General features: G+C 61.0%; 2 protein-coding genes across 5 annotated transcripts; both read right to left on the bottom strand.

Annotated features, from left to right (window-relative positions):
* Nucleotides 1–6,379: 6,379 nt before the first annotated feature.
* On the bottom strand, nt 6,380–15,551 carry CILP2 (cartilage intermediate layer protein 2). Of its 2 annotated transcripts, none has more exons than XM_040445045.1 (9): nt 15,445–15,551; nt 14,996–15,142; nt 13,896–13,994; nt 12,626–12,898; nt 11,811–11,966; nt 10,458–10,736; nt 9,943–10,051; nt 9,591–9,748; nt 6,380–9,351 (listed from the first exon to the last, which is right to left on the bottom strand). In XM_040445045.1, exons 2-9 carry the CDS (start codon nt 15,057–15,059, stop codon nt 7,016–7,018), a joined length of 3,474 nt encoding a protein of 1,157 aa, XP_040300979.1. In that variant the 5' UTR covers nt 15,060–15,142; nt 15,445–15,551; the 3' UTR covers nt 6,380–7,015. The 2 variants fall into 2 exon arrangements, with proteins under 2 accessions (XP_040300979.1, XP_040300978.1); XM_040445044.1 differs by having other exon boundaries at nt 15,378–15,537.
* A 162-nt stretch (nt 15,552–15,713) lies between these two features.
* Nucleotides 15,714–23,615, bottom strand: YJEFN3 (YjeF N-terminal domain containing 3). 3 transcript variants are annotated; one of them, XM_040445047.1, is made up of 6 exons: nt 23,240–23,390; nt 19,903–20,011; nt 17,911–18,021; nt 17,572–17,685; nt 17,363–17,491; nt 15,714–15,980 (listed from the first exon to the last, which is right to left on the bottom strand). In XM_040445047.1, the coding sequence occupies exons 1-6, from the start codon at nt 23,296–23,298 to the stop codon at nt 15,732–15,734; spliced, it is 771 nt and encodes a 256-aa protein (XP_040300981.1). In that variant the 5' UTR covers nt 23,299–23,390; the 3' UTR covers nt 15,714–15,731. The 3 variants fall into 3 exon arrangements, with proteins under 3 accessions (XP_040300981.1, XP_040300982.1, XP_040300983.1); XM_040445048.1 differs by having other exon boundaries at nt 17,341–17,491; nt 23,240–23,386; XM_040445049.1 differs by lacking the exon at nt 17,572–17,685 and having other exon boundaries at nt 23,240–23,615.
* Between the last annotated feature and the right edge of the window lie 7 nt (nt 23,616–23,622).

Genomic DNA, 23,622 nt, shown 5'->3' with positions numbered 1-23,622 from the left:
AGTTAACTGGCTGAGCCTCAGTTTCCCCATCTGTCAACTGAGGCAATAACAGAAACAGCCTCACTGGGAGGGATCAGAGAAGAGATGTAAGTAAAGTGCTTTAGCAGTAGGTGCCTAATGGATGTGTGGGCCATCTGCCCGGCCCGTGTGGCTCAGGACAGGTGGATGGGCAAATAGCACCGAAACATGGCCAAGAGGTGAAGAACACATTTTGGGAAGAGACACTCAGGTCCCCTTGGGCCACACTGAACCCAAAGGGCCTGGGGGTCATCCAGAGGCCCGGGAGGGGTTGGACGCACAGAGGGGTGTAGGTGCGGGGTGCTCGGGCTGCCTGACCTCCCCTCTGTGTGGTCAAGGGAGCCAGAGCTTCCTGTGAGAAATCTGCCCAATTACAGGCTCTTGGCTGCAGGGAATAATAGCCGTAAAGGGGTGAACTCCCCATCGTCAGGGTCATGCAAGCAGACAAGGGGTCTCCAACAGCAGCTGGACCAGGAGGCCAACCCAAGAGACCTGATTCTTCAAGGACACCCTAGGAGGCAGGTCACAGCCTGACGACACGAGACGGAAGGTAGCACCACCCAGCAGCTAGATTGCTCAGATGACAGGTTCCAAAGAGCTCGAAAACGAGCATTCCTCGGCTCTGGGCACTGGGCAGGCCACTCCTGCTTGGTGAAACGTAAGCTGGGCCTGGCCCCGTGGACTGCGTGTTTTTCCAGTGGCTTCTTCAGCCACAGCCTGACCACAACCTAGATTCCGTTGGGTCGGCCATTTCCAAGTGTTTGTGTTCAGCCGGGCCAGACGGCAGACAGGGGCCAAGGCCAGGGGCCCAGGCCTCCCAAAAGGGAGGAGGAGCACCCTCGAGCCTCTGCCTGGACATCCCTCCGCCTAGAAGCCCCCCATTAAAGCCACTCAGCAGCCAAATGACAAGAAGTTTATGTGTAAAAGCTCCCTGGCCAGGTGCAAACACATGACCCTTGGCAAAGCTGACTTATTTGAGCCTCACTGTTCTGTCTTTCAGACTTTCGGGTTAGCTTGGGACCAGGTCAGCAGGCAGTTTCAAGTAGGAGGCCAGGGTAATGGACGTATGCCTTACCTCCCTACAGCACCCTGGGCAAAGTACTCGCCTCTCTCAGCCTTGGTTTCCTGAGCTTTAAAATGGGGATAATAATGGAACCCTCGAAGGGTTATTAACAGGATGCAAACCAATGCAGAGCAGGTGCTTCACAAACCAGAGGTCTCGTCTGTTCCTCCTGGTTGGATCTGGCTCTCCTTCCCCCATCTGATTAAAAAGCTCCCTGAGGGCAAAGGCCGGGTCCTCAAGAAGTGGTCGTGAGTTGGGGTCTGTCCGACCGTGTCATTCCCCTGCTTAAAACCCTCACGGGCAAAAAAAAGTAAACTCTAAAACCAGTCTTCAAGACCTCTGGACATCTGATTTGGGTTTGGCAAACTCCTATTCACCCTTCAAAGCCCATATTAAATGCTCGTTTCCCCAGAAAACCTTCCCTGGGTGCTCCTCTCGGTTTTCCCAACCCCTGGCCCCAAAGGCTGGGATATCTGCACCTGTCTTAGCCTTGCCCTTTAGAATGGGGCTCTGTGAGGGCCAGTCCAGGGGCTGAGTCTATGAATGATCAAGTGTATTTGTAGCCACAGGTCTGCATGTAGACATCACATGGGAACATATGAGCACATCTCTGTGTGTGTGTGTGTGTGTGTGTGTGTGTCCGTGTGTGTGTGTGTGTGTGTGTGTGTGTCCATGCGCTGGGCCCCAGGATAAGCCGCCAGGCCAACTTCCCCCAGACCATCTGAGACATCCACGTCTTTACAAGGCTGGGAGAGTGGGCTGAGCAGGGCCCCTTTACGAGGGAGCCTCGCTCGGCTGGGAACTCATTGCTCCGCCAACGTTCAACCGGAAAAAACCGGAGGTATGAGCAGCCGGCCTCAGCTCCCACCACGCTGGCACCGGGTCTTGAGCTGCACCATTAACGCTCAAGCTCCATCTGGGGCAAAAGGGGAGGCTGGGACCTGGGGAAGGGCTGAGTGCTGAGTGGGAGCTCCCCTCCCACACCTTGATGGAGGCCCCACCAGGCAGCCTTCGAGGACATACCTGAGGTTCGGCAGCACCCCGCCTGCCAGCCCCCAGGGCTGAGTCAGCAGGAAGGGATTCGGGACTTCCCAGGAAAGGCCGCTGGGACCTTGAGGCCCCCTCCCCAGCTTCCAGCCCCCCGCCCACGCCCTCCCCAGGGCTCCAAAAGGGTAGGAGGTGCCACACGTGTCCGGCTGTGGCCCAGTGTGCTTGGAGGGACTGAATCGTGGGAGGCCCGATCAGTCCTGACTCGGGCAGTTCCAGCCATCTGGGGGTCAGAACATCCCCAAGTGCAGGGAGACTGTGGCTGTGTCCATGTTACATGACACACAGGTGCTCTTGGCTGCACGCACACGGGCCTGCGTGTCAGGCGTGCGTCCCCCCACCGGGGTGGCTGGTGAGGGTGCACGTCCAGCGTATTCCCCACATCCGGCAAGTCGGATGGGGGGGTTGGTGACCGCATGTGGGGCTATAATGGAGAGTGACAGCATCACCCAAATGGGTGATGAAAAGGTGTCCCCAGTGGTGTGGGAGGGCATGTCTGGGGAGGACAGGGGCGGGGTGTGACGAGCACAGTGTGACCTTGGGACGGATGATGAGGGAGACAGGCTCCACTGTGCGTGGCTCCATGTGGTGGTTGTGACCCTGGGTAGGACAGTGTGTGTGGTCCCGCATATACACCAACATGTCAGTGCCTGGTCCTTCCCTCATCTTTGGGGTCTCCTCCCTCCTGCCTGCTCAGACCCCCCACCCCAGGCCCTGGGAGAGGGGTCAGGCAGCAGGACGTCAGCATTCACCTGGACTGCTCTCTCTCTGCTGGCACCCTGCCTCTGTTTCCACCACTCCCCCCAGCCGACGGAGGCCAGGTCTCCCCGCCAGGCTGGCTCCAGTCTTTGGGGTCTGAGACTGGGACGTACCCAACTCCGAGGGCTGATGAGAGAGACAGACGGGGCCGGGGAAGTGGTGGGTGGCCACGCCAGGTCCACGAGGCCCCGATGGAGGCGCCAGCAATGTTCAGCCAGGACAGGAGGCAGCCGAGGGGGAGGGGGCGCTGGACTGCAGGGTTTGGACCCCACAAGGGCTGCCACGTGGGAAGAAGCAGACCACAGTTCCATGAAAGAAACACTTTTCCACAAGCTGAATCCCGCACGAGTTCCAGAGGAGTCTTTGTCATGAGCAAGTGTGCACACTTCCACCGCTCCAGCACCTTCTTTGGCTCCCGCTCACCTGCTAGAGATAGCTCAGGCTTCTGACTCGGCGTTCAAGGCTCCGTTCGTCTCCCTTGCGTGCTTCGCTTGGTGCTCCCTTCTGCCCTCCATGCCCACCTGAGGTTTCCCTCCTCCAGCCTTCCCAGACACGTTTCTAGCTGCCAGGAGTGCCCTTCCTGCCTTGCCTGCTGGGCAAACTCCTACGCCATCCTTCAGGGCCCAGCACCTATGTCCCCTTCTCTGGGAAACATTGCCCTTCCCCCACCCCCAGCCCACAGTGTCCCTGTTTGCTTTGTGACCCTGGGCCAATTTCAGCTGTGAAATGGGGGTTGTATGAAAATTACCCTCCCTACAAGTCTATTTTGACCTCCAAGACAGTAAGTGTACATTAAAAGCCCTTAAAGTGAGGGGTGTCTGGGTGGCTCAGTCAGTTAAGCATCTGACTCGATTTCAGCTCAAATCATGCTCTCACAGTTCGTGGGACTGAGCACTGACAGCGTGGAGCCTGTTGGGATTGTCTCTCTCTCTCTCTCTCTCTCTCTCTCTCTCTCTCCCTCTCTCTGCCCCTCCCCTGCTCATATGCTCTCTCTCTCTCTCTCTCTCTCTCTCTCTCAAAATAACTAAATAAACATTAAAAAGATAGTAAATGCCCTTAAAGTGAGTTAGTTCTTGGGGGAGCAGGGAGGCCTTGCATCCAGTCAGTGCTTAATGTGTGTTCATGATCATCTTCCTCCTCTTCGATTCTGCGGTTTTAAGCCTCTCTTGTTTTAAGCATTGTTCCAAGATTCTTCTCCCACTCACAGTGCTAGGAATTTTAAGAACCCCTGGTTCTAAAATTATAAGAGTCTGAAATGCCGTGGGCGGGACCAGGGGCCTCCTTGTGCCCTGAGCTGACCCCAGGGTGGCTGGAGCCAGGGTCTCTGCGTGGGGGGGGGGGGGTTCATGCCCCCCACTTACCCAGACTTGAGGGCGTGTGGTCTGGCAGCCCCAGTTTGGGGGGAGAGCAATGGATTTACCAGGAGGCGGATGGCCAAGGTTCCAGAACGGGGGGGTTGGCGGGGGGTGAGGCTGAACTTCCCCTCTGCTCAAACAGGGTCACAAGGCAGCAGCAAGGGGCACCGGGCTGTCAGCTCAGGGCGATGGCTTCTTTGGGAGACTCAGTTTCCTCGTCTGGAAACTGGAGTCAGGCGCTGTCCTCTTAAACAGTGTCGGCAGGGATGGGCAGGAGCTGAGGCTACAGTCCCTGCCCGGTGCCGAGCACTCACTTCGGCTGTGCCCTCCACCTGGAACGTCCTCCCTGATCCGCTTCCCTCTGGGAGCCCCTCTCAGTCCTGGCCTGGCCCCGCATCTGGGGAGGGGCTTCAAGAGGACGCCCATCCACCCCTGCCCTACCCCAGGGAAGGGAGGCCAGCTGCCCGCCCCAAACCCAGCTGCCCCAGGCCTGGCAGCAGTCACAGCCCCGACACTTTCTCAATGAAAGGTATTTGGCCACGGAGACTGACACCTCATCACCCTCAGCCTGGAAGCCAGCTTTACCCGCCGGCCGCGGTGGGGGGGCCCCCCTGGCTCTTCCTGTTCCCCAGGACCCCACGGGGCAGCCCAGAGCCCAGGTTCCCTTGGGCGAGGAACTCCCCCCTCCGAGCCTCCCTGTCAGCTAGGGGTGTAGACACAGTGTGTTGTGGATCAACGCACATGCTCCCTGGCTCCCAAGGCATCTCAGAGCATCTCTCCACTCCTGTGCATTTTGGCCTATCCAGGCAGAGGCTGGGGCGCCGCCCCCCCCCCCCCCCCCCGCGGGGCCGCCCAAACCTGGACTCCAGCAGAGTTCTGAGGCCCACCCTCAGAGACTGGGGTTGAGGCCTCTGGGCTTGTCAGATTCTCCCTGACCCCCTAGGCCCCCTAGCCTACCCCTGGCCAAGGGAAGAGGTTCCCACGAAGGGAATGGCCTGAGCAAAGGCATGAGGGCTGGAGAGGTTGAGAGCTGTCAGACTGAGCTGGACGGGAGCCAGCGGACCATGTGGGCCCAGTGCTGACCCCACGGGTGTGCTGGGGTCCGTGTGTGAACCTACCTCCCTACCAAGGCCGGATCGGCTCCGCGTTGGCACAGAGCTGAAGCCTCCAAATGCTGCACAGGCACATGGTGGCGTGGACGGGAGGGGTGGAGGCGGCAGTGGGTGGGCGGACAGGCGGGTGGTAGAAAGGTAAGTGGGTGGGTGGGTGGGTGGGTGTGCAGAGGGCCCTGGGTTAAGGGAACACCCCGCACCCCCACTCCCCGCTGTCACCCCATCCCTGGGGTGAGGGACACAATGCCTCCCATCCCAGGTCCCCAGCAATGCCGCTTTGATGCCTTCCTGGGGCCAAGGGAGTCCCAAGCATGTGCCGGAGGGGGCTGTTGAGCCATCCAAGGAGCCCCTGCTCCTGCGGGGATTCACTCCAGGGCCCGGGCAGCCCTTTGCCTCTCCCTGTGGGGGCCCAGTTTCCTCTGTCTGGAAAGCGGGGGCGTGGCCAGGAGGACTCGCGCACGCGAGCACACAGAGCCACGCACACAGAGCGCCAGCAAGGGATGTTCTGCCGCCTCCAGACTGAGTCCTGGTGAAGTAGAGGGCCCAGGGCCATGGCCTCGGGCAGCCCGGTCACCATGTGGCCAAGGTGTGGCCAGGCCTCAGCCGGGTGGGGCCTGAGGAGGGGCAGCGTGACCCTGGCTGAGGAAGTCCAGAGCAGGCTCAATTCCTGCCGCCTGGGGCATGGGCCCCTGCCAGGGCCCCTCCCTGCCCAGTGCGGCCCTCGGGCACACGGCCAGGCTCAGAGGAAAAGGCCAGGGCGGCAGCTGCTACCGTGTTCGGCGGTCAGGGCGGCACAGGCTCGGGCTGCCCACGAGTCAGGTCTGCACACACGTGTCACAGACACACTTCTGTGTGACTCTGCCAGGACCTACACACCAGCCCGAGGCACGCCCGGCACCTCGGGGAGGCCTCTGAGCTGCTTGCACACCCATGTCCGTGTCTGCTCCAGGCCTCTTTCCACCTGCCAAGGTCTGGGTCCAGCAGCCGCAGCCTCCATTTTCGGTCCCCAAGACTGACACCATGAGTGGGAAATGAAGCATCTTTAATTGGTTCCTTGCCCCAACCCCCCGCCCCGGGGGGGAGGGGGGGATCTCCAAGCACCAAACATGTGAGAACTGTGCCCTTAGCCTCAGAACCAAGAAGCCCTTGCCTGACTTTCACTGGGCCTGGACCCCCACTCTTAACCCCTGCGACCAGCCCCGTAGGCTTTGTTTCAATAAATAACCCCTAGAACAAAGCTTGGGGCAGGGGATCCAATAAAGCACCCAGCTCGGCAACAGGCAGAGGGGGCTTCAGGCAGAAGGCGGGAAATCTCAAGGGGCAGAATATCTGAAATCAGGGTCAAAACACACATAAAATCAGAGCCAGCGCTCGAGCTGGGAATGACTCCTCCCAGGCCTCCGTCGGCTGCCCGATGGTCTCCCAGGATGCTGGCTCCTGCTGTCAGGAAGAACTCCATTTTGCCTCACACAGCGACAGTCCCCTGCCTGGCAGTTCCACAGCCCGACACTCCTAGTTCCTATCTTGACTCTGAACTCTGGGCAGGGGAGGGAGAGGGGGGCCCAGAAACCTAGGGAGGGAGCATCTGGGGAAGGGGGCTGAGACTTCCGAGGTACAGAGGAGTCCGGAGCAAGGCAGAGGAGTAAGGCCATGAGCCCAGGTCACTGGCGGGCCCTGCCCCGGCGGGTACGGAGGGGACCTGCGGCTTGAGCCTGTGCCCGGGTCACCTCACCCATCTCCCTGCGGATGTCACCAAGCGCTGTTGCCGGGGACTCCAGCAGCCTCTGGAAGAGGCTAGGCCGGCCGGCTGGTGGCTCCCGACACTGGAAGGTGACAGCTGTGCCAGCATCGGCCTTCATTTCCCGAGAGAAGCCGTCAGAGGAGCCATCGAAGCAGCGGCCGATGGCAATCTCCTTGGCCAGCCTCGGGCTCTGGTCGGTGACCGTGTAGACACCGTAGTTGTGGCCCAGAGGGTCGAGCGGGGCCAGCATGGCGAAGGCAGCCGGGTCGTCAGCTGGGGCGGGTGGGGGGTGCCGGGCCAAGTAATCCCGCAGGAGTCCGTTGACCGCCACTCGGCGGCAGCTGCCCTGGGGCGTGATGGTCACCAGCGTCCGGTCCACCTGACGTTGATCAAATAGCATCCCGCTGCACTTGAACTCCACACAGGCCGCGGACGTGCCGGGGTGCTCGGGGTCTCGGACGCTCCGGGCATCCCGAAGCCCGTAGAGCTGGCCCTGGGTGCGCGGGTGGCTGCCCCCAGCGTTGTGGGAGCGGACCATGTACTCCTGGGGGCCCTGGATCTTCACCTTGAGGAAGCAGGCCCGGAACTCCTGGGGGTTGGGCCACCAGGCCAGGAGGTCCCCAGTCCAGGAGGCCGGCACGCCCTCGCGGAACGGGACCACGTTGTACTCGTACTTGTCCGCCTCCACGCGCGCGAAGCGGAAGTGGTTGGCGGTCACCGGGGCCTCCTGGCATTCTCGCAGGCTGCGCCACGGGTACACCGGGCCGTTGGCCTCGGCTGGGTCGCCGGGCCTGGGTTTAGCGAGGTTGATGCGGAAGCCGTTGCGTTTGAGGGCTGGGTCGTCGTGGTCGGTGCGGCGGTAGCCTAGCTTGTCCAGGTAGGGCTGCGCCACGCCCACGGTGGCCGGGTCCGGGCGGGGCCGGGAGGGCGCGGGCTCCAGCTCCTCCCCGCCCAGGGTGGCCGTGACCAGGGCAGTGTAGGCGTCCGGCCGGTCCGTGTCGCAGAAGGCGGGGAGGCAGGCGCCGTTGGGGCCGGTGACCGCGCTGTCGAAGCGGCCCCAGGCACGGGGGTTGGCCGCGAAGCCGGGGGCAGCCTCCAGGTTGACCAGCGTGACCACCACACCCTCCACCTGCTCGTTGGGCGTGAACTTGTCGTTGGCATAGGCGCGCACCTTCACGAAGCAGCGGCGGCGCTCGGGCACGTCCAGGTTGAACAGACGCCGCTCGCGGATCTCCACGTTGCCCACTAGGAAGACCCTCTCCTCCCTGCGGACCCGAGGGGCTGCTGACCCCTCTCGCTGGAAGCCGCTCTCCTCCTCCCACAAGCCTGTGTCAGGGTTCAGTGACCACAGCTTCAGGGCCTCCACGTGGCCCGCCATGTGGATCTGGCCGGCATTGACACGCACGGCCACCGGCCCTGCCTGCAGCTGCTCCGCCGAGCCCGCGGCGCGGAGGTCCACCGCGAACATGCCATAGGTGCGCAGCGGGGCCAGCTCACCGTCACTGTCCACAAAGCGCAGGTCGCTGGGGGCGGCCGCCGCCGAGGTGAGATCTCGGGGGTCCACGAAAGTCACCCGGGCCTCCACGGCCCCCGTGTAGGGTGCACCATCGGCTCTGCGGAAGGCTCCGGGCGGGAGGACCAGCTCGCCCAACGGGTCCTCCTCTTCCAGCTCCCCAAGAGGGATCGTGTTGCTCTGGCTGGCATCTAAGATGACAGGGGCTTTCTTCCGCATGGCTTTGACATCGTGGTATACGCCACCACCTCGAGGGGCAAAAGGCAGAACTCTGACAGTGTCCATGAACTCCCCACTGGGGTCCACGAAAGTTACCACCAGCCGCTGGGTGGAGGGCGGCACCTCGATGGTGAAGTCACCCTGATAAGATGTGAATCCAATGGGCTCCCGGCCTAGCAGGATCTGGGCAAAACGCAGGGGTTCCCCTGAGTCGGTAGCCACCACGCGTCCCCGAACCAGCCCCCGAGGGGGCAGACATTTCTGACAGCCACACTCAGCCACCACTTTGACGGGGAGGACATAGTTGGAGCAGTGGATCTCCTTGCTCTCCAGGCGGCGAACGGAGCAGCAGCGGGACCCTGAGTCCCCACACCGCGAGCTGGAGCCTGCAGGGCTGGGGCAGAGGGTGTCAGAGCAGAGACCCACGTCCAAGTAGGCGGGGCCACTGCCAGGCTGGCCACAATCATCTGGGAGCTTGATCAGATGCTCTTGGGGCTGGGGATTGCAGGCTGGCTGGCCCGGGGCTGCAGAGCAAGAAATCAGAGCAGATCAGAGTAAGGGGGAGGGCTCCATTGAAGCCAAGGTTGGGGCCTGGATTGGGATCAGGGGCTCAACCCAGGGGCTCAGGGGGGGCCCGGGATCAGACTCAGCAGGGTCAGAGAGCAGTCTGCAGCTGGGGCGCCATTTGGGGTTGCTTTCGCTGGTGATGGGCCTCGGCTAAGTTTCAGGGCATGCTCAGGGTTGGGGGGCTGAGGGTGCTCACCCAGCACGGTGAGCTGGGCGCTGCTCGAGCGCACGGTGCCCGCATCGTTCCATGCTTTGCAGTGATAGGTGCCTGCCTGGTCTGGGCGCAGCCCCCGCAGCTCCAGATGGGCCCCATACCTGTGTTCTCGCCGGTCCAGCAGGGTCCCGTTGTGGAACCTGGGTGGCAGGTGGGCAACACCAGGGGGCCCTCAGCACAGGGAAGGGGCTGCATCCGTCCCCCATCCCCCATGCAGCCCAGCAAGGTTGTAGAGCATCTTTCTCCCAGTCTCTGAAGCACCACATGTCATGGAAAATCCAATCAAACCGCAAAGCTGGGTGCAAGGCCCTTGGGCATGGAGCAGGGCACTCACCAGGAGTATTTCTTGGGCATGGGGGTGCCTGAGGCTTTGCAGCAGAAGGTTACGTTCTGGCCAGCCTCTCGCACTCGGGACTCGGGGTGCTTCACCAGGTAGGGTTTCTCTGGGGGCAAAGGTGGCAAAGGTCCTGCCCCATCCCAGCTTCTCCCAACAAACCTTCCCAAGGGCAGGGCCCCATCCTTGCCCTTCCAGGGATGCCCTGTTTCACCTATGGGTCTTCTGGTGACCTCTCCATTCAAGTTCACCCCATGGCTGCTCAAGATGGTGCCGCCCCATCTTAATGCTGCCCCCCTGCCAGTCCCTGTCTCATCTCGCGCCTTCTCCAACTTCTCCCAGTGTATTTGTTCCTCCCATGGCACCATATTTAGTGTTATGCTCTCTCCAATGGCTGTGTCACATCTTATTTCTTCCCCAGTGACCTCATTCTGCACCACATCCTCCCAAGTGTCACCCAGAATTTCCTTCTTAGCTTCTCAGCCTCCTCACCCTCCTTGCCCTGGGGCACTTACCCAACTTATTAAGGACAACAGTGACCACAGCAGAGATAGAGCCATTGGCCTGGGCCTGGCCCAGGCCTGCAGAGAAGCCATCCATTTGGGCACTGATGTTGGCCCGGCTGCTGGCACACACTCCAGGAATCTGGAAGGTCCCATGGGCATCGGTGATGGCCACAGTGCCAGGCCAGTCTCTCAAGGAGACCCTGGCTCCTGGCAGTGGACGCCCAGATGGGGTGACCACCGAGCCCAGGAGGATGTGGTCAGGACAGTTGCAGGTCTTGGAGCTGCAACCTGGGGGACAAAGGCAGGCAGAGGAACAGAGGAGCCTCTTCACTCCCTCCTTCCACTCAATCACTCAGCAAAGATGCCTAGACACCCCCCCCCCCCCCGCCCACCTTGTGCCCCTCAGAGCCTCAGCATGGCCCTGCTTGGAAGAGCCTCTTGTGTGAGTGGGGACATGGGGTTGAGCAGTCAGAACTGGGGCAGACCTGTGGTCCAGAGGGGTGAGGAAAATGCCCTGGTGGAGGGGACAGGAGAGGTGACTCTCACAGGACAGAGAGGCTCCTTTTAGCATGAGAGAAAATGTCCAGCAGGGGCTGGGGGCCCAGCTAGGGGTTGGGTCTTGGGCTCAGAACATCTCCCTCCCCTCCCCTCCCAATCCCGCGGTTTCTCCATAAGATGGAAAATTCCACTGAAAACGTCAGGGCAGAGGCGTCAGGAGGGCAGAGCCAGGCGGGGTAGGGTGGGGACCCCACTACCCCATTGGCCACCGTGCTCCCCCACCCTGCCATGGGCTCTGCGGGCGCAGTCTCCAGACCATGTTTGTGGAGCCCAGGCGGATCGGAATTTCCAGTCGCCTCCTGGCTGGCCTGGTGTCTGGCCCTGGGAGGGCTTGGGCATGGTGTCTGCCAGGGTGTGAGCGCGTGTCCGCGTGGGCGTGGGGTACGGGAGAGGGGGGCTGTGAATGCCACGCGTGTGTGCCCCAAGCACATGAGCTGGCTTCAGTGTGTCCGTGTCCACCAGGACATCCACACGCTTGGTGGCGCGCCCAAAGCAATGCCCACTCGGATCTGCCCGTGCCTGGACGTGACCTTCTTGGCGTTCACCCATCCAGATACACACATTCACCAATGCTCCTCCGCGTGGGGCGGAGGGACGGGGGCGCAGAAGGGAAGGAAGGGCCAGTCTCCATGTGTTCCAAGTTCTGGCCCCCGAGGACCCGCCTCTTCCATTCCAGCCCCATCCCATCAGGCTCATTCCCAACCCGCCTCTCCCCACTAGGTACCCTCCTCAGCAGGCCGCCTCCCTCCAAGTCCGGGCCCCGCCTCTAACTCAACACTCTCCTCCAGGCCCCATCCCTCCTACCTGGACAAGGAGGGCGTACACACTTCTGCGCCTCCAGGGGGCGCCCCGGACACGCATCCCCAGACGGGCTTGGGCAGCGGCGGCGACGCAGGCGACGGCCTGGCCCGCAGCTCCCGGAACAGGGACCCCACGGGCCCCACGCGCCCCACGTGGCCTCTGCGGTAAGGGCGGAGAGGAGGGAAGGTGAGACGGCGGCCCACGCCAGGGACTGCGCCTCCTGGAAATCTAGTAACAATGTAGGACTGGAGGACGCCCCCCGCAAAGTGCGTCCGAGGACGGGTACCCCAAGAGAGAGGTTCTGCCCATTGCTCTCATCAGTTGTCCCCCAGGCGCACCTGTCGAACGTGCAGTTGAGGTAACACCCCATTTGCCCCAACCCCAGATAAGCTCCCCGAGGTTAGCCGTGCTGTTCTCCCTGCGTCCCTCATACATTTGGGGTCAAAACACACCCCCAAAGAATGGAGCTGTTACAGATGAGCAACTGAGGGCAGCAGGAGGGAGATGAGCTCCTGAGGGGTCTTTCTTGTTACCTACCTGGGCCCCTATTCCCAGGCCCTCCTTTCCAAAGCCCCGCCCCTATATGATCCAGCCCACTCCTTGGGCCCTGCTAAAGGACCCCAGCTCTTTCTAACCACGCCTACATCCACACGGCCCTGCCCCCCTCCCCCAGTACCACCCATTCAAGCTCCACCCACCTATGACCCATGTCTGCCAATCCCCACTCTCTTCTCTGCATGACTAATATAGATCCCGCCCTCTCCCCAGCCCCGCCCATCCCCACACAGTCCCCGCCCCTCCCTGGGCCCCGCCCTCACCAAGCGGGCAGCGGAAGCGCACGTGGTAGTTGGAGCAGCGGCGGCCGCGGGGCTGCTCGCGGTTGAGGCACCAAAAACCTCGCGTGGGGTTCAAGTGCACACGCTCGCCTACAGTGGACGGCAGGGCCCAGTCCGTGGTGCGCGCCTCCAGCGCCAGCGGCCGCGGGCACACGCGCGCTGGCCCGTAATAGAAGCGGATGGCAGCCAGGCTCTCGAAGTCTCCGTCGCCCCCGGGGTGGTCCACGTTGAACCAGGACGTCCACTGGCTGGCCTCTGTGGGCACCGCACGCTCTGGGACCCGGGCCACAGCCTCTCGGGCCTCATCAGTGCATGCAGGGGCCCAGGAAGCGGCCTGCCCACCCCCATCTCCGAGGTAACTGTTTACCTGCTAAGACGGTCACCCCACCCCCAATGAGCACGGGCTAACCCAGCCCGCCCTTGACCCGCCCAGATCCAGGGTCCTCTAGGGCACAAGGAGCTATAAAGGGATTACGGGAGGTTGGCCTCCCCTAGCACCAGCCCCCGTTCTGCTGCCCAATACTTGAGCTGGCCCATTAGTTCAGGTTGACATTTTGCCACGCTGACATCTTGACACTGTCTCAGCAGCCCCCAACCTTAAAAAATTAAGCCTGTCCCCCCCACCTCAGAATTCAGAACCCCTGAGGTGTGAGGAGACACAAAGGTAGCAGGAGGAGACCCGATGGAGAACAGCCCTAGCTGTGGCTTTCCATTGCCTGGCTGCTCCTGGTTAGAGCCAGCTGGGCCCTTGCTCACTGCCTGGATGAACCCACCAGGCAACCTGTTTCACAGAAGCCACAGGTGGGGACGGTCTGGCCTCCCAGAAGTCAGCTTCTGCTTCCATCAACTCCCGCCCCCACCGCCCCCCACCCCACCTGCGCAGGGGGCGGGGGGGGGGGTGTGCTCACTCCTTTCCTGACTTTCCCGGCTAGGAAACCAGAGACCCAGGTTCCAGAACTACAGGTCTGGAATCTACTAGAAGCACCCTGCACAAGGCTTCCAGTAGCAGGGAGGAAGCACCCACTCCCACCCTACATTGGTTTCCTCCTTGACAAAACAGGCCCTGGACTCTCACCCCTCTGCTCCTAAAACTTAGACTTCTTGGGGCACCTGTGCCAAGGGCTGCCATGTCCAGGGACCAGGAAGTTACTGGCCTTTCACCCCTTGTGTCCCCTCCTTACATGACCACACCAACCAGAGCTCACATAGTGAGTCCACAGCAGAGCCAGGACTTGGACCCAGGATGACTCACCTTCCCAATCCTCCAGGGCTGGTGAGGGCTGTCCGGGGCGCAGAGATGGGCCTTCAAAGCCCCAGGCAGTTGCTGTGGGCTCCTCAGGGCGGGTAGTGACTGTGGAAGGGATGAGGAATGGAGGGAAGGAAACATGCTGATGGGGTCCTCTGTGGGCTGCTTGTATACAAGGTGCTGTCATGATCATCCCCATTTCACGGGGCAGGGTTGGGGGGTAGTGAGTGAGGGTCTCAGAAGCCAGAACCATCTCTCTGGCTGACCCCAAGGAATGCAGGAACGCCCCCCCCCCCCCGCCGCCTCCAGGAAACCTCCCTATGGCCCCTACCCCCAATCTCCTGCAGCCCCATAGTCTGGGGAAGTCTGTGTGTCTGGTGTGACCCAGTTCTCCCCCTCAGTGTGCTCAGCGACCATGAGTTTAGTTGGCTCTGCCTCTGCCCTCAGGTGGAGCTGCGTTCTTCATCCATTTGCGGGGTTGGAGGTCTCTCCCTCAGTGTACCTTCCATCCCTTCACTTGGGGCCCAAGCTGCCATTGGGAGGTCTTTGGAATCTAGCCTGGCTTCTCTGACTTTGAGTTATCTAAGATAGCCAGGCTGAGCGGTGACCTCAGACAAGTCCCTTCCCTGTCTGTGTCTCAGTCTCCTCATCTGAGAAATGGATCCAGTGCCCTGTTCCACTGAGTGCTCCCGAGACGGGAAGTTTTCTGAATGGTGTGTTTGTGGAAGAGGAGGAGTTGTGTGAGAGGGGACCGCTCTGACCCCTGAATCCTGGGCCAAGACACAATGCTTCAGAGTCCAAATGCTGGGGGTGAGACCGGCCCCCCGCTGTCCCCAGGAACCTAAAGGAGCCTAAAGTTCATATGGATACTCCGAGTTCCCCTACCTCTCTTGAGGAGGCAAGAGAACAGAGAAGTTTCCTCCCTTCCCTCCCCCGGGCCCGTTGTTGGTCCCAAGAATCCATACCCCCGACGCCCCTTCACTCCACTCCCGGGCTGACGAAGGGGGACCCAGGTCTGAGGAAGCCAGAGGGTCCCTTGGTTCCCTCTCCCGGAGCGGCTGCGTGCCAGGCCTAGGGGTCTGGGCTGGGGTCATGGGGCGCCTCACCTCGAGCCCCCGCCAGGTGCGCGGCGGCGACAAAGAGGCAGAGTAGTGGCGGCAATGACGCCATGGCCGGGTCCGAGAGTCCGAGGGAGGGTCCGGGCTCCGCGGCGCGCTCGGATCCGACTCCCGCGGGTCTGGCGGCCGCTGGGGCTGAGGGTGGGGGCGGGAGGTGACCGCAGGCCACGCCCCGTGCAGGCCACGCCCCGTGCAAGCATCGCTCCCTGGCCCTGGGTGACTTCGGTGAGCTAGCAACCTCTCCGGTCGCCCCCTTCGGTGCGTCCGGCTGTGCCTCCGCCCTCAGGCTGGCCTGCGTCCTCCCCACCCCACCCCCCACCCCCCGTCGCCAGCTGGAAGTCCCTCCCTCAACCCACTCTCCATTCTCCACCTTGGGTCCCAAGCTGCCTGCGGGACGTGCCTCTTGGAATGGAGCCTGAGGCTGCCCAAACACTCACGCTTCAGGCAGCCGTTTAGGCGGCGAGGAATCCTCCATCGAGTCTAACTTCAATCCTGTTGGCGTTAGGCCACCCCAAGCAGGCTGGAAGTCCCACCCCGAATCTACCTTCTTCTCTTCTGGCTCTAGTTTTCCCGGCCAGCGGGAAGTCCCGCTCTACGACTACCCTCCGTGCCTCCAGCCTTGGGCTCCGGGGGGCGGTGGCAAGTCCCTCCCCGAGTCTGCCCACCCCCGCAGCGGAGCCGGCGCACAGAGGAGGCGGAGGCGAGGTGGTGGGGGGACGTCTGTTTATTGGCGGGGGTCCAAGCCGCGGGGACGCGGGTGGCGGTCAGAGCGCCGCGACGCAGTCGGTGCCCGTGTATCCTGGCAGGCGTAGCGCGAACTTTCGGCGCACGTCGTCGGGCACGAATCTGCCGGCCACGAAGTGGTGGCGGCCGGAGAAGCGGCCGGCGCAGCGCTTGGGCGCAGCGAGCGATACCAGCACGTCCGGTCGGAGCCCGTCCTCGGCGTCGCCGCCGCCGGTCTCGGCGTCCCAGCCTGAGGGAGGGAGGGAGGGAGGGAGGGTGGGGGAATCGGGAGCTGGGAGGGGTGCTTGCCTTCAGGCGAGAGAGTCTTGCCTCCTCTCCACCCGTTTCCCCTTCCCCATCAGACTCAGCCTCTGATCTCTGACGCGTGAGGCTTGGTCAGACCTGCCTCCCCATAGTACTGAGCCTCCGCCCTCAGACCAGTGTCTCCCCTTCCTTGGAGATGTCTCCCTCCTCCTATGACCAGGGCGTCGGCCCTCATCTTTTCTGCCCCTGCTGCCATCATGCAACCAACCTTTCTTCTCCATCTGACTCAGCCTCTGCCTTCAGACTACATCGTTTCCACCTGCTGCCCTTTCCCAGTCAGACCCATGCCTCTGCCTTTGGACCCAGCGTCTGTCCCAATTCCTCCCTCCCGATCGATCTTGACCTTCCCCACTTCGACTAGAGCCTCTTTCCACCCAGGCTTCCTAGCCAGCCTTCCTCCTCTGACCAGATCCCCACTCTCCACTCAGGGCAGACTGGCCTTCATCCTCAGGCAAGCCTCCCCCCCCCCCCCCCCCCCAGCCGGGGCTCCCGACTCCTGGTCCTTGCCTCTGACAGGATGTGGCCCCCTCCCCACCCAACCCCGACGTCCATCCTCCTCCCTCTGACCTGACATCTCTGTCTTCACCCTCACACTAGATCTTGCCTTTTGAATGGACAGGACCCCGCCCCCTCCCTCACTGTGCCCTAGCCTCTGCCAGCTCTCACATGAGCCTCTACCTTCAGACTAGGGGCCTTGGCTTCTCCCCTGCTTCTGACCAGAGTCTGGAGCCACTAACTAAAAGCCTTCTCCGTCTGACTTTAATCCTTCCTTCTGTGACCCTAGTCTCTACCTTCAGACCAGACAGCTCCCCTCTTCATAGCTAACCCCTTGCTCTGTGGCACCCTTGCTGGGGGTGGCCCTGAGGTCTTGAAAGCTGGGGGACATCCCCCTGAGTATGGCCACCCCTGTGGAGGGTCCGGCTGGCCAGCAGCTGTTTGTTCCGTCTGCCCGTCGCCTAATGGCTCCAACAGGCGTGGGGCGGCGGCCAGGACGGGCGAGGCCTTTGCCGAGTGAGCTCACGTCTGCCCAGGCAACTGGGCCAGGGTGGGCAGCGGGCATGCTGGGCCGGGTGTGGAGGGGTTGGGACATGGGATCACCTGGGCAGCAGCCTCTGTCTTCCCCATCTTAGGGATGGACGTGACCCTCACCCAGAGTGCATGAGCCATCCACGCTGGGGAAACTGAGGCTCAGAGAAGGCAGACAGGCTGGGCCCATCAGAAACTGGGGTGCAGAGGGCCCCCCTCCCAAGGCCCCAACATGCCCCCTCCCCGCCTGCCTGGCATGCCTGAAGGAATGTCCAGGCTCACAAGGGGGATGGACAGCAGCTTGAGTGTGGCCAGCGCACGAGTGCAGGGGCCTCCGATCTCTCCCGGCTCCACACCAGGGCCCAGCACGGCATCCACCACCAGCCCATAGGCATCGTTGATGAGCTGGACCTGAGAGGGCGGGCATGGTTAGAAGGTGGCCTTTGGGCACTGCCTCCCCCTTCCCCCCTCAGTTGCCACCAAGCGCTGACCTCTGTGGGCAAATAGGACAGGAAGGGGATGTCCATTTTCTCGCACTGGGTAGTCAGGTCCCGGTGCAGCAGGTCTAGTGAGCGTGTAGGGTAGAAGATGGTCGGTTCATACTCCTGGTGGGGAGGGGCAGAAAGGAGTCGGCCCTGAGGGCCCTTCCAGGCTTCCTACTGGGCCTTACTTAGCCCCCAGATCTGGATATGAGGCCAGAGACCCTGCCTGGGGCAAGCACTGGGCATATTCTGTCCCTCCTGGGACACTATCAAGAGGAGGAAGCAATTTCTGCGGGGACAGGGTTGAGGGGGTGACCCTAGGAGGCCAAGGGGGTCCTTGCTACTCACAAACACCCGCAGGTGCCGGGCACAGACCAGCCCCACCGCCCCGTTCTGCTCCGGGCCACACACGACCAGCACTGTCCTCTGCTTCCGGGAGAGAGTTGGCAAGGGGAACACCTGGCAGGGGGCACAGCAAAGGCAAAGGCATGATGCTTGGAATTCCTCCTTATTCGGGTGGGGAAACTGAGGCTCGGAGTAGCGAAGGAACGGGCATGGGCCTGGAGGCAATAGAACAGGAGGAAAGACATTCTGGGCAAGGGGCGTAGCCCCTTGGGGCCTCAGTTTCCTCCTTGGAGATGCAGAGTCCTTGCTTCAGGCTCTGCCAAGCTGGAGCAGGAAAACGTGCCTTCTGCCACCACCCGGCGCCCGGAGTGTGGTTTGTTTATTCTCGGCCTGAGTTGCAGACATTCTTCCACCTTTTTCCACCGCAGTGGCTGCCCCTCCCCCGCCCATGTTTCCAGGCCTCAGCCCTCCCAGAGGCCCCAAAGTTGGTGGGGGGGGGGGGGGGGGGGGAACAGAGGGAGGGTATTTTTTCCAACCTGAGATGCCCTGTCTCTCTCCATCTGCCTCTGTCTTCATCTATCTTTCTCTCTGTATCTCTCTGTGTCTGTCCCCATCTGTCTCTCTGTGCCTTCATCTCTGTCTCCTAGACTCTGTGTCTCTATCTCTGTCTCCTAGATTCTGTGTCTCTGTGGGCCTGTGCATCAGTTTCTTTAACACAGGAGTTAAGAGCACTGGTGTTCAAGTCACAGCCCTGCCCTGACTCTCTGCATGGCCTCTGCCCCCTCTCCTCTCCCAGCCTCACTTGGCCTCTATCGATTGGGAGTGACAGTGGCACTGACATGGGGCCTCTCGGGGACAGGGCACCCCAGGGGGCCTGGCTGTACCCTGACCTCCAACCACACAGAGAGCCAGGTATACCTTTTTTGTCTCCTCCCCAGGGTCTCGGTGAGGTCCTGAGCCACCTGCGACCACACTAAGCCAGGTGCGGAGCCCTGAGACCGGAGACTGAGGGAGGCAACAGTGACTCCAGCTTGACTGGGACCGAGGGCCCTCTGGACAGACTTGGGGCTTTCGGGGCAAAAACTGGACGGCGACTGGTCAGCAAGGGCCAGGCAGGAGTTTACTACACTGGGTTTACTTTTACTTTTGGGGTTTCACCATTTCCTTCTCCTTTGGGACCTTCACTCGGGATGTTTCATTTGAAATAGAAATGTTAAAAAAAAACCAACTGAGCCTACATGACGAAAGCGATTGTGTTCAACAAAAGTCTGCAGTGGTGACAAGAAGAGGAAGACAGGGAGGCAGAGAAGGGTTACATGTGGGAGCCCTGACACCATCGGGCACTTCTCTAAGGCATTCGTGTTTATTAGCTGGTGTCAGTTTATTGCTCTTTCTTTGGAGGGGGAAACAGGCCCGCGGTTTGGCAACATGACCAAAAGCACGGAATAGCGGCATCTTCGTTGCTTATCACTCTCACATCCCTTGCGGGCACCTCGAGGCTGGGACTCTGCTAACTCCTCCCTAGGACCTACACTATGCAGGCCACCCCTGCCTCTGGGCTTCAGTTTCCTCATCTGCAGCATTGGGGGGGTGGGGGGGGGGGGGACCCCAGCTTCCAGGAACCGAGGTCTCCTTTACGGAGATCCAATTGATGGCAGAGGCAGGTGGTCACATCTGTACCTCAAGGACCTCAGGACCATCCTGCAGCAGCTTTAGTCTCTGCTCCCCGGCCTCCAAGTCTCTGGGGACTTCTCTGTCTGCCCTGACCATCACTGACACCTGGGGTCTTGGGTCCCTGCCTGGTCTAGACCAGTGATGATCCTCTCTGGGCCTCAGTTACCCCACCTGAGTGATGGGCTGGAGTGGCTCCACACAAAAAGGGGTTTCTTGAGTCCTGGATCAGCCTGACCACAGGGCTCATGCAGCTAGGCCTCCTCTGCTCTGGTAGGCTGGCCATCTGGTTGGGGTCAAGGTCAAAGATCAGGGGTCAGATACCTTGGTCACAGCCACAGCACTAGCATGGCCACACAACTCCACCAGCTGCTGCCGCCCAAAGCGATAATCTTCCAGCAGCTCCCGCTCCAGGGCTGCCGCCTCTGCAGTGCTGGGGGACAGAGTGGGGAGAGACGCTCAAAGACACACAGAAAGACAGAGAGAGAGGCTCAGATGGAACCGGTAATGTTCCACTAATATCTCCAGCTAGGCCCTAATGCCCTCCCCCCCCCCCGCCCTCAGTTTCCCCACCAGACGTGCTGGCGGTTGACTGGCACAGCGGAAGGTTTAAGCTGAAGCCCAAGGCACGGGCGCCCTCTGGTGGTCGAGGGAGGCGTGGCGGCGCGTGTTGGTTCTATTGCCCCAAAGCGTGGGAGACTGGAGCCGGGCCCAGATGCGCCCGCCCCCACCGCGGAAAGAACCCAGAAGGAGGAATGGAGCGTGAGAGACTTTGATGGGGGCGAGGGGCCAGTTGCATGCAGTGGAAACCTCTGAGCAAGCTCCAGAACACTGGAGGGGGCAGACTGGCCTGGGGAGGGGGGGTGGTGCCTGAGGGAGGCGGATTTTGAAGGCTGCAGAGGGGTTCACTTAGGGAGGTGGATGGGGAGCCCGCGGCTATGGGGCCTTATTGGTGACCCTGCAATAATTGTGGCCAGAGAATTGGGGCTTACCCATCTGGGGTGAAGGTCTGCCATCAACTCACCGAGTGACTGGGCTCTGTCACATCTGAGTTTTGCTTCCTCTTTTGCAAAAGTAAAGGCAGGGAGGATAGACTAGATAATTTTCAAGGTCCATTTCAAAATGCAAACATGGGGCCCGCTATTTAAGATTTAAGAATTTTCAGATAATGACAACAGCATGAAACTAAGCGTTGGGCCCTATTAAGAGCAGGGACCAAGCTGGCCCTGGCTTAGGGACCTTCCAAGGAGCACCTACCCCCACCTCAGCAGACCCTAGAGAGCCTAGTAGTGGTAGTAGGACCAGGCCCAGAAGAATCAGAACATTCAAGCACTCTGAGAAGCCAAGTAACTTGCCCAGGGTCACCCAGGAAACAAGGGGGAAAAACCGAGATTTCTGCCCTTGGTGTCTGTCTCCAGAGCCATGGATAGGGTGTGAGCAAAGAGGCAGGGGCAGACCTACAGACAGCAGAGGTTTCTTAGGATGAATCTTAAGGGTCCTTCCTTCAGTTCTGTGAGGAGACCACAATCTTTTGGCCAATTTTTGCAGTGTGGTCAGGCTGGGCAGGAGGGGCATAAGTAAGGACTGCTGTGGGATGGGGAATCAGGGAGGACTTCTGGAGGAGCTGGCCTGGAGCACTATGGGAGGTAATCCACGTGGTAAGAACAGCGAGGGTGGGAATGAGCTTGGCAGATTCTAGGGACGGAAGTGAGGCCAGTGTGGCTAGAGCAGAGCAAGCAAAACAGAAACTGGGTCAGAAAGGCACTTCGGGGGTCCACGTAGATGGGGGAGATGGATGGAGGCTTAGGGCAGGGAGTCTACATGCCCTGAATCATCCCAACAACCAGAGCCAGATTCAACCCCGCCTGACTTCAAATAAGGTTGAAAGACCAGTTGAGGAAAAGGAGCTCACGGTGGGACAAATGAGGAGCACCCCTCTGGGCAGGCCACCTAGGTCCCAGGAAGGAACATGGGAGAAGGTGTTTGGGAATGTGGTTCATTCCTCCACCTTCAACTTGTGACGGGTCTGGCTGTTGCCCCCACAGGAGGGCAGAGAGGAGTGTGGGAGGACCACCCATTCCTCCTTTTCTTCCTCTGCCCCAAAGTTTTGGCCTCAGGCCACCACTTGGAACATTATCTCCCTGCCTAACTGGTCATTAGAGTGATAATGGGGACTCCATGGGCAGAGGATGGTTCAGGCTAGGAGCCTGGGAGTGGCGACGGTGGCAGCTCTGGGTCGGGTCTGAGTGGGAATTAGGGCTGGTGGGGGAGGGAAACAGGGCAGAGCCATGTGGGACTGGGCAGGGCAGGGGGCTCAGCTATGAGGGTGCCTCTTGCTGCTCCCAACATCAGCTCCCAGATGAGAGGAGCTGTGAGGACCAGGATTCCCCCAGAGACAGGAAGGCTGAAGTGGCCTGCTTTCAAAGGAACTGGGCCTGACATTCCCAAAATCCTTCCAGGAGCAGGCCCTTACGAAGGTGAAGCCAAGGCCAGGGCACCCGTGCCAGACCCTCCCTGCTCTCTTGGGTCCCTCTGCTTCTCCACCTTCAGGCCTCTGCCCACCAGCCCACCATCTTTGCCCATCTGGCTGCCTACAGCAGTTTCATGGCCCCCAAACTCAACACAAGAGCCACGGGGCTCTGAAACTTGAATGCCAGATGACATCACCACTTGTCTCAAGCCTACTTATGGCTCCCCAATATTCAGAGAATATTCAAATTCCTCACCACACCTACATGCCCATTATGTCTCTTACCTCATTGTTTCCTCTCCACTTGCCATGTTCCACTCCTACCCGCCCCACGGCGCCCCATCACCCCTCAGCTGGCATCTGAGACCCCACACAACCCCCCCCCCCCCCCATGCCAGATGAAATCGCAGATCCAGCTTCCTTCTGCCTAGGATGTGCTGGGTCTACAGGCTCAATCTGGACATCAATCAATCACTGGACAGTATCTGCCCTGAGGGCCTGAATGGACAGTGGGCAGAGGACAGATTTGTCAGTCAAATCTGGTTTCCATTGAGGTCCACAGCCCTGCTTGGAGTCCCAGGGCACAAGGACTTAAAGGAGGACGTAAGATGAGGACTCAGGACGAGGTGGGAGACACAGCCACAGCTGCCTATTTCAGACCCCAAATCCAAACTACCGGCAAGTGGTCCATGTGTTCAAAAACCCCCCTAGCCCTGGCTCAGGCAGTGGCTTCCTTCCCCAGCCCTCAGTTTCCTTCTCTGGACAAGAAAGTCGCAGGTGGACCACCAAGAGGGGTGTGAGTGAGGAGCTAACAGCTCAGCTCTTCCCAGGGAAGATGGGGAGATGAGGGTGGGAGCGCCAGGGTCCCTGGGTGAGATGGAAAGGGGAGGTGGGCCTTGATTGGGTTGAAGGGTGATGGGAGAGCTACTAGTGGTGTTCTGAATAATTCAGAAGGGCGGGCTGAGGAGGATGCAGTTTCCCTGGCAACTCGGCTAGGAGACGTTGGCAGCAGCAGGCTTCAGGCTTCGTCTTTCCAGCGAAATGCGGGGTGGGCCTTGGATCCCCCCAGGCCCCATCCCGGCCATGCCCTTCCTCTGATCTATCCTGCCCATGATGCCCCCCTCCCAGCCATGCCCTTGCCTGGGGGCCGCATCCTTGCCACGGTCTTTGACGTCCCCATCCCTGGCTGACCTGAGGAAACGCCGCTCCTCGGGCGCCTCCACTGGGTCCGGGCGGGCTGCGCTGCTCATGGCCAAGGTAAGCCGGGACGCGCAGCCTGGCTGCCACCGCCACAGCCTTTTAAGAGCATCCCAGGGCAGATGGGGGCGTCCTCGGTCCTCCTCCCTTCCCGCCCACCCTGTGTATCCGCCAATCAGGTGATACCGCGAAGGCGCTGCGCGCAGGGATTGGCTGGCGGGTGCAGGCAGATTTAACCCTTTGGTGCCAGGAGCGGAGCTGCCTCGGGGATGGAGAATAGTAGAGACGTGGGTATTAGCAGGGCAAGGCACAGACGGGTAGCGACGGACCTGCTACCCCTGTAATGGGGTCTTGGCCTGGGGGCAAGGGGACCTACC

This window comes from Herpailurus yagouaroundi, unplaced genomic scaffold (genome assembly GCF_014898765.1).
Source record: "Herpailurus yagouaroundi ecotype Mexico unplaced genomic scaffold, PumYag 193, whole genome shotgun sequence".
NCBI classification, from domain to species: Eukaryota; Metazoa; Chordata; class Mammalia; order Carnivora; family Felidae; genus Herpailurus; species Herpailurus yagouaroundi.
The sequence above is the reverse complement of the archived record's forward strand: the minus strand, read 5'-3'. Positions and strand labels throughout refer to the sequence as shown.

What these genes read in the sequence shown, in the direction of transcription:
- YJEFN3 (XM_040445047.1), bottom strand. Translation starts at nt 23,298, where the DNA reads ATGAGCAGCGCAGCCCGCCCGGACCCAGTGGAGGCGCCCGAGGAGCGG. An exon ending in GAGGAGCGGCGTTTCCTCAG is followed by an intron (nt 20,012 to 23,239) that starts GTCAGCCAGGGA and finishes TCTGTCCCCCAG; the next exon opens with CACTGCAGAGGCGGCAGCCC. An exon ending in CCCGGCACCTGCGGGTGTTT is followed by an intron (nt 17,686 to 17,910) that starts GTGAGTAGCAAG and finishes CCTCCCCACCAG; the next exon opens with GAGTATGAACCGACCATCTT.
- CILP2 (XM_040445045.1), bottom strand. Translation starts at nt 15,059, where the DNA reads ATGGCGTCATTGCCGCCACTACTCTGCCTCTTTGTCGCCGCCGCGCAC. An exon ending in TGTACGCCCTCCTTGTCCAG is followed by an intron (nt 10,737 to 11,810) that starts GTAGGAGGGATG and finishes TTTGTCCCCCAG; the next exon opens with GTTGCAGCTCCAAGACCTGC. An exon ending in ATGCCCAAGAAATACTCCTG is followed by an intron (nt 9,749 to 9,942) that starts GTGAGTGCCCTG and finishes CCTGCCACCCAG; the next exon opens with GTTCCACAACGGGACCCTGC.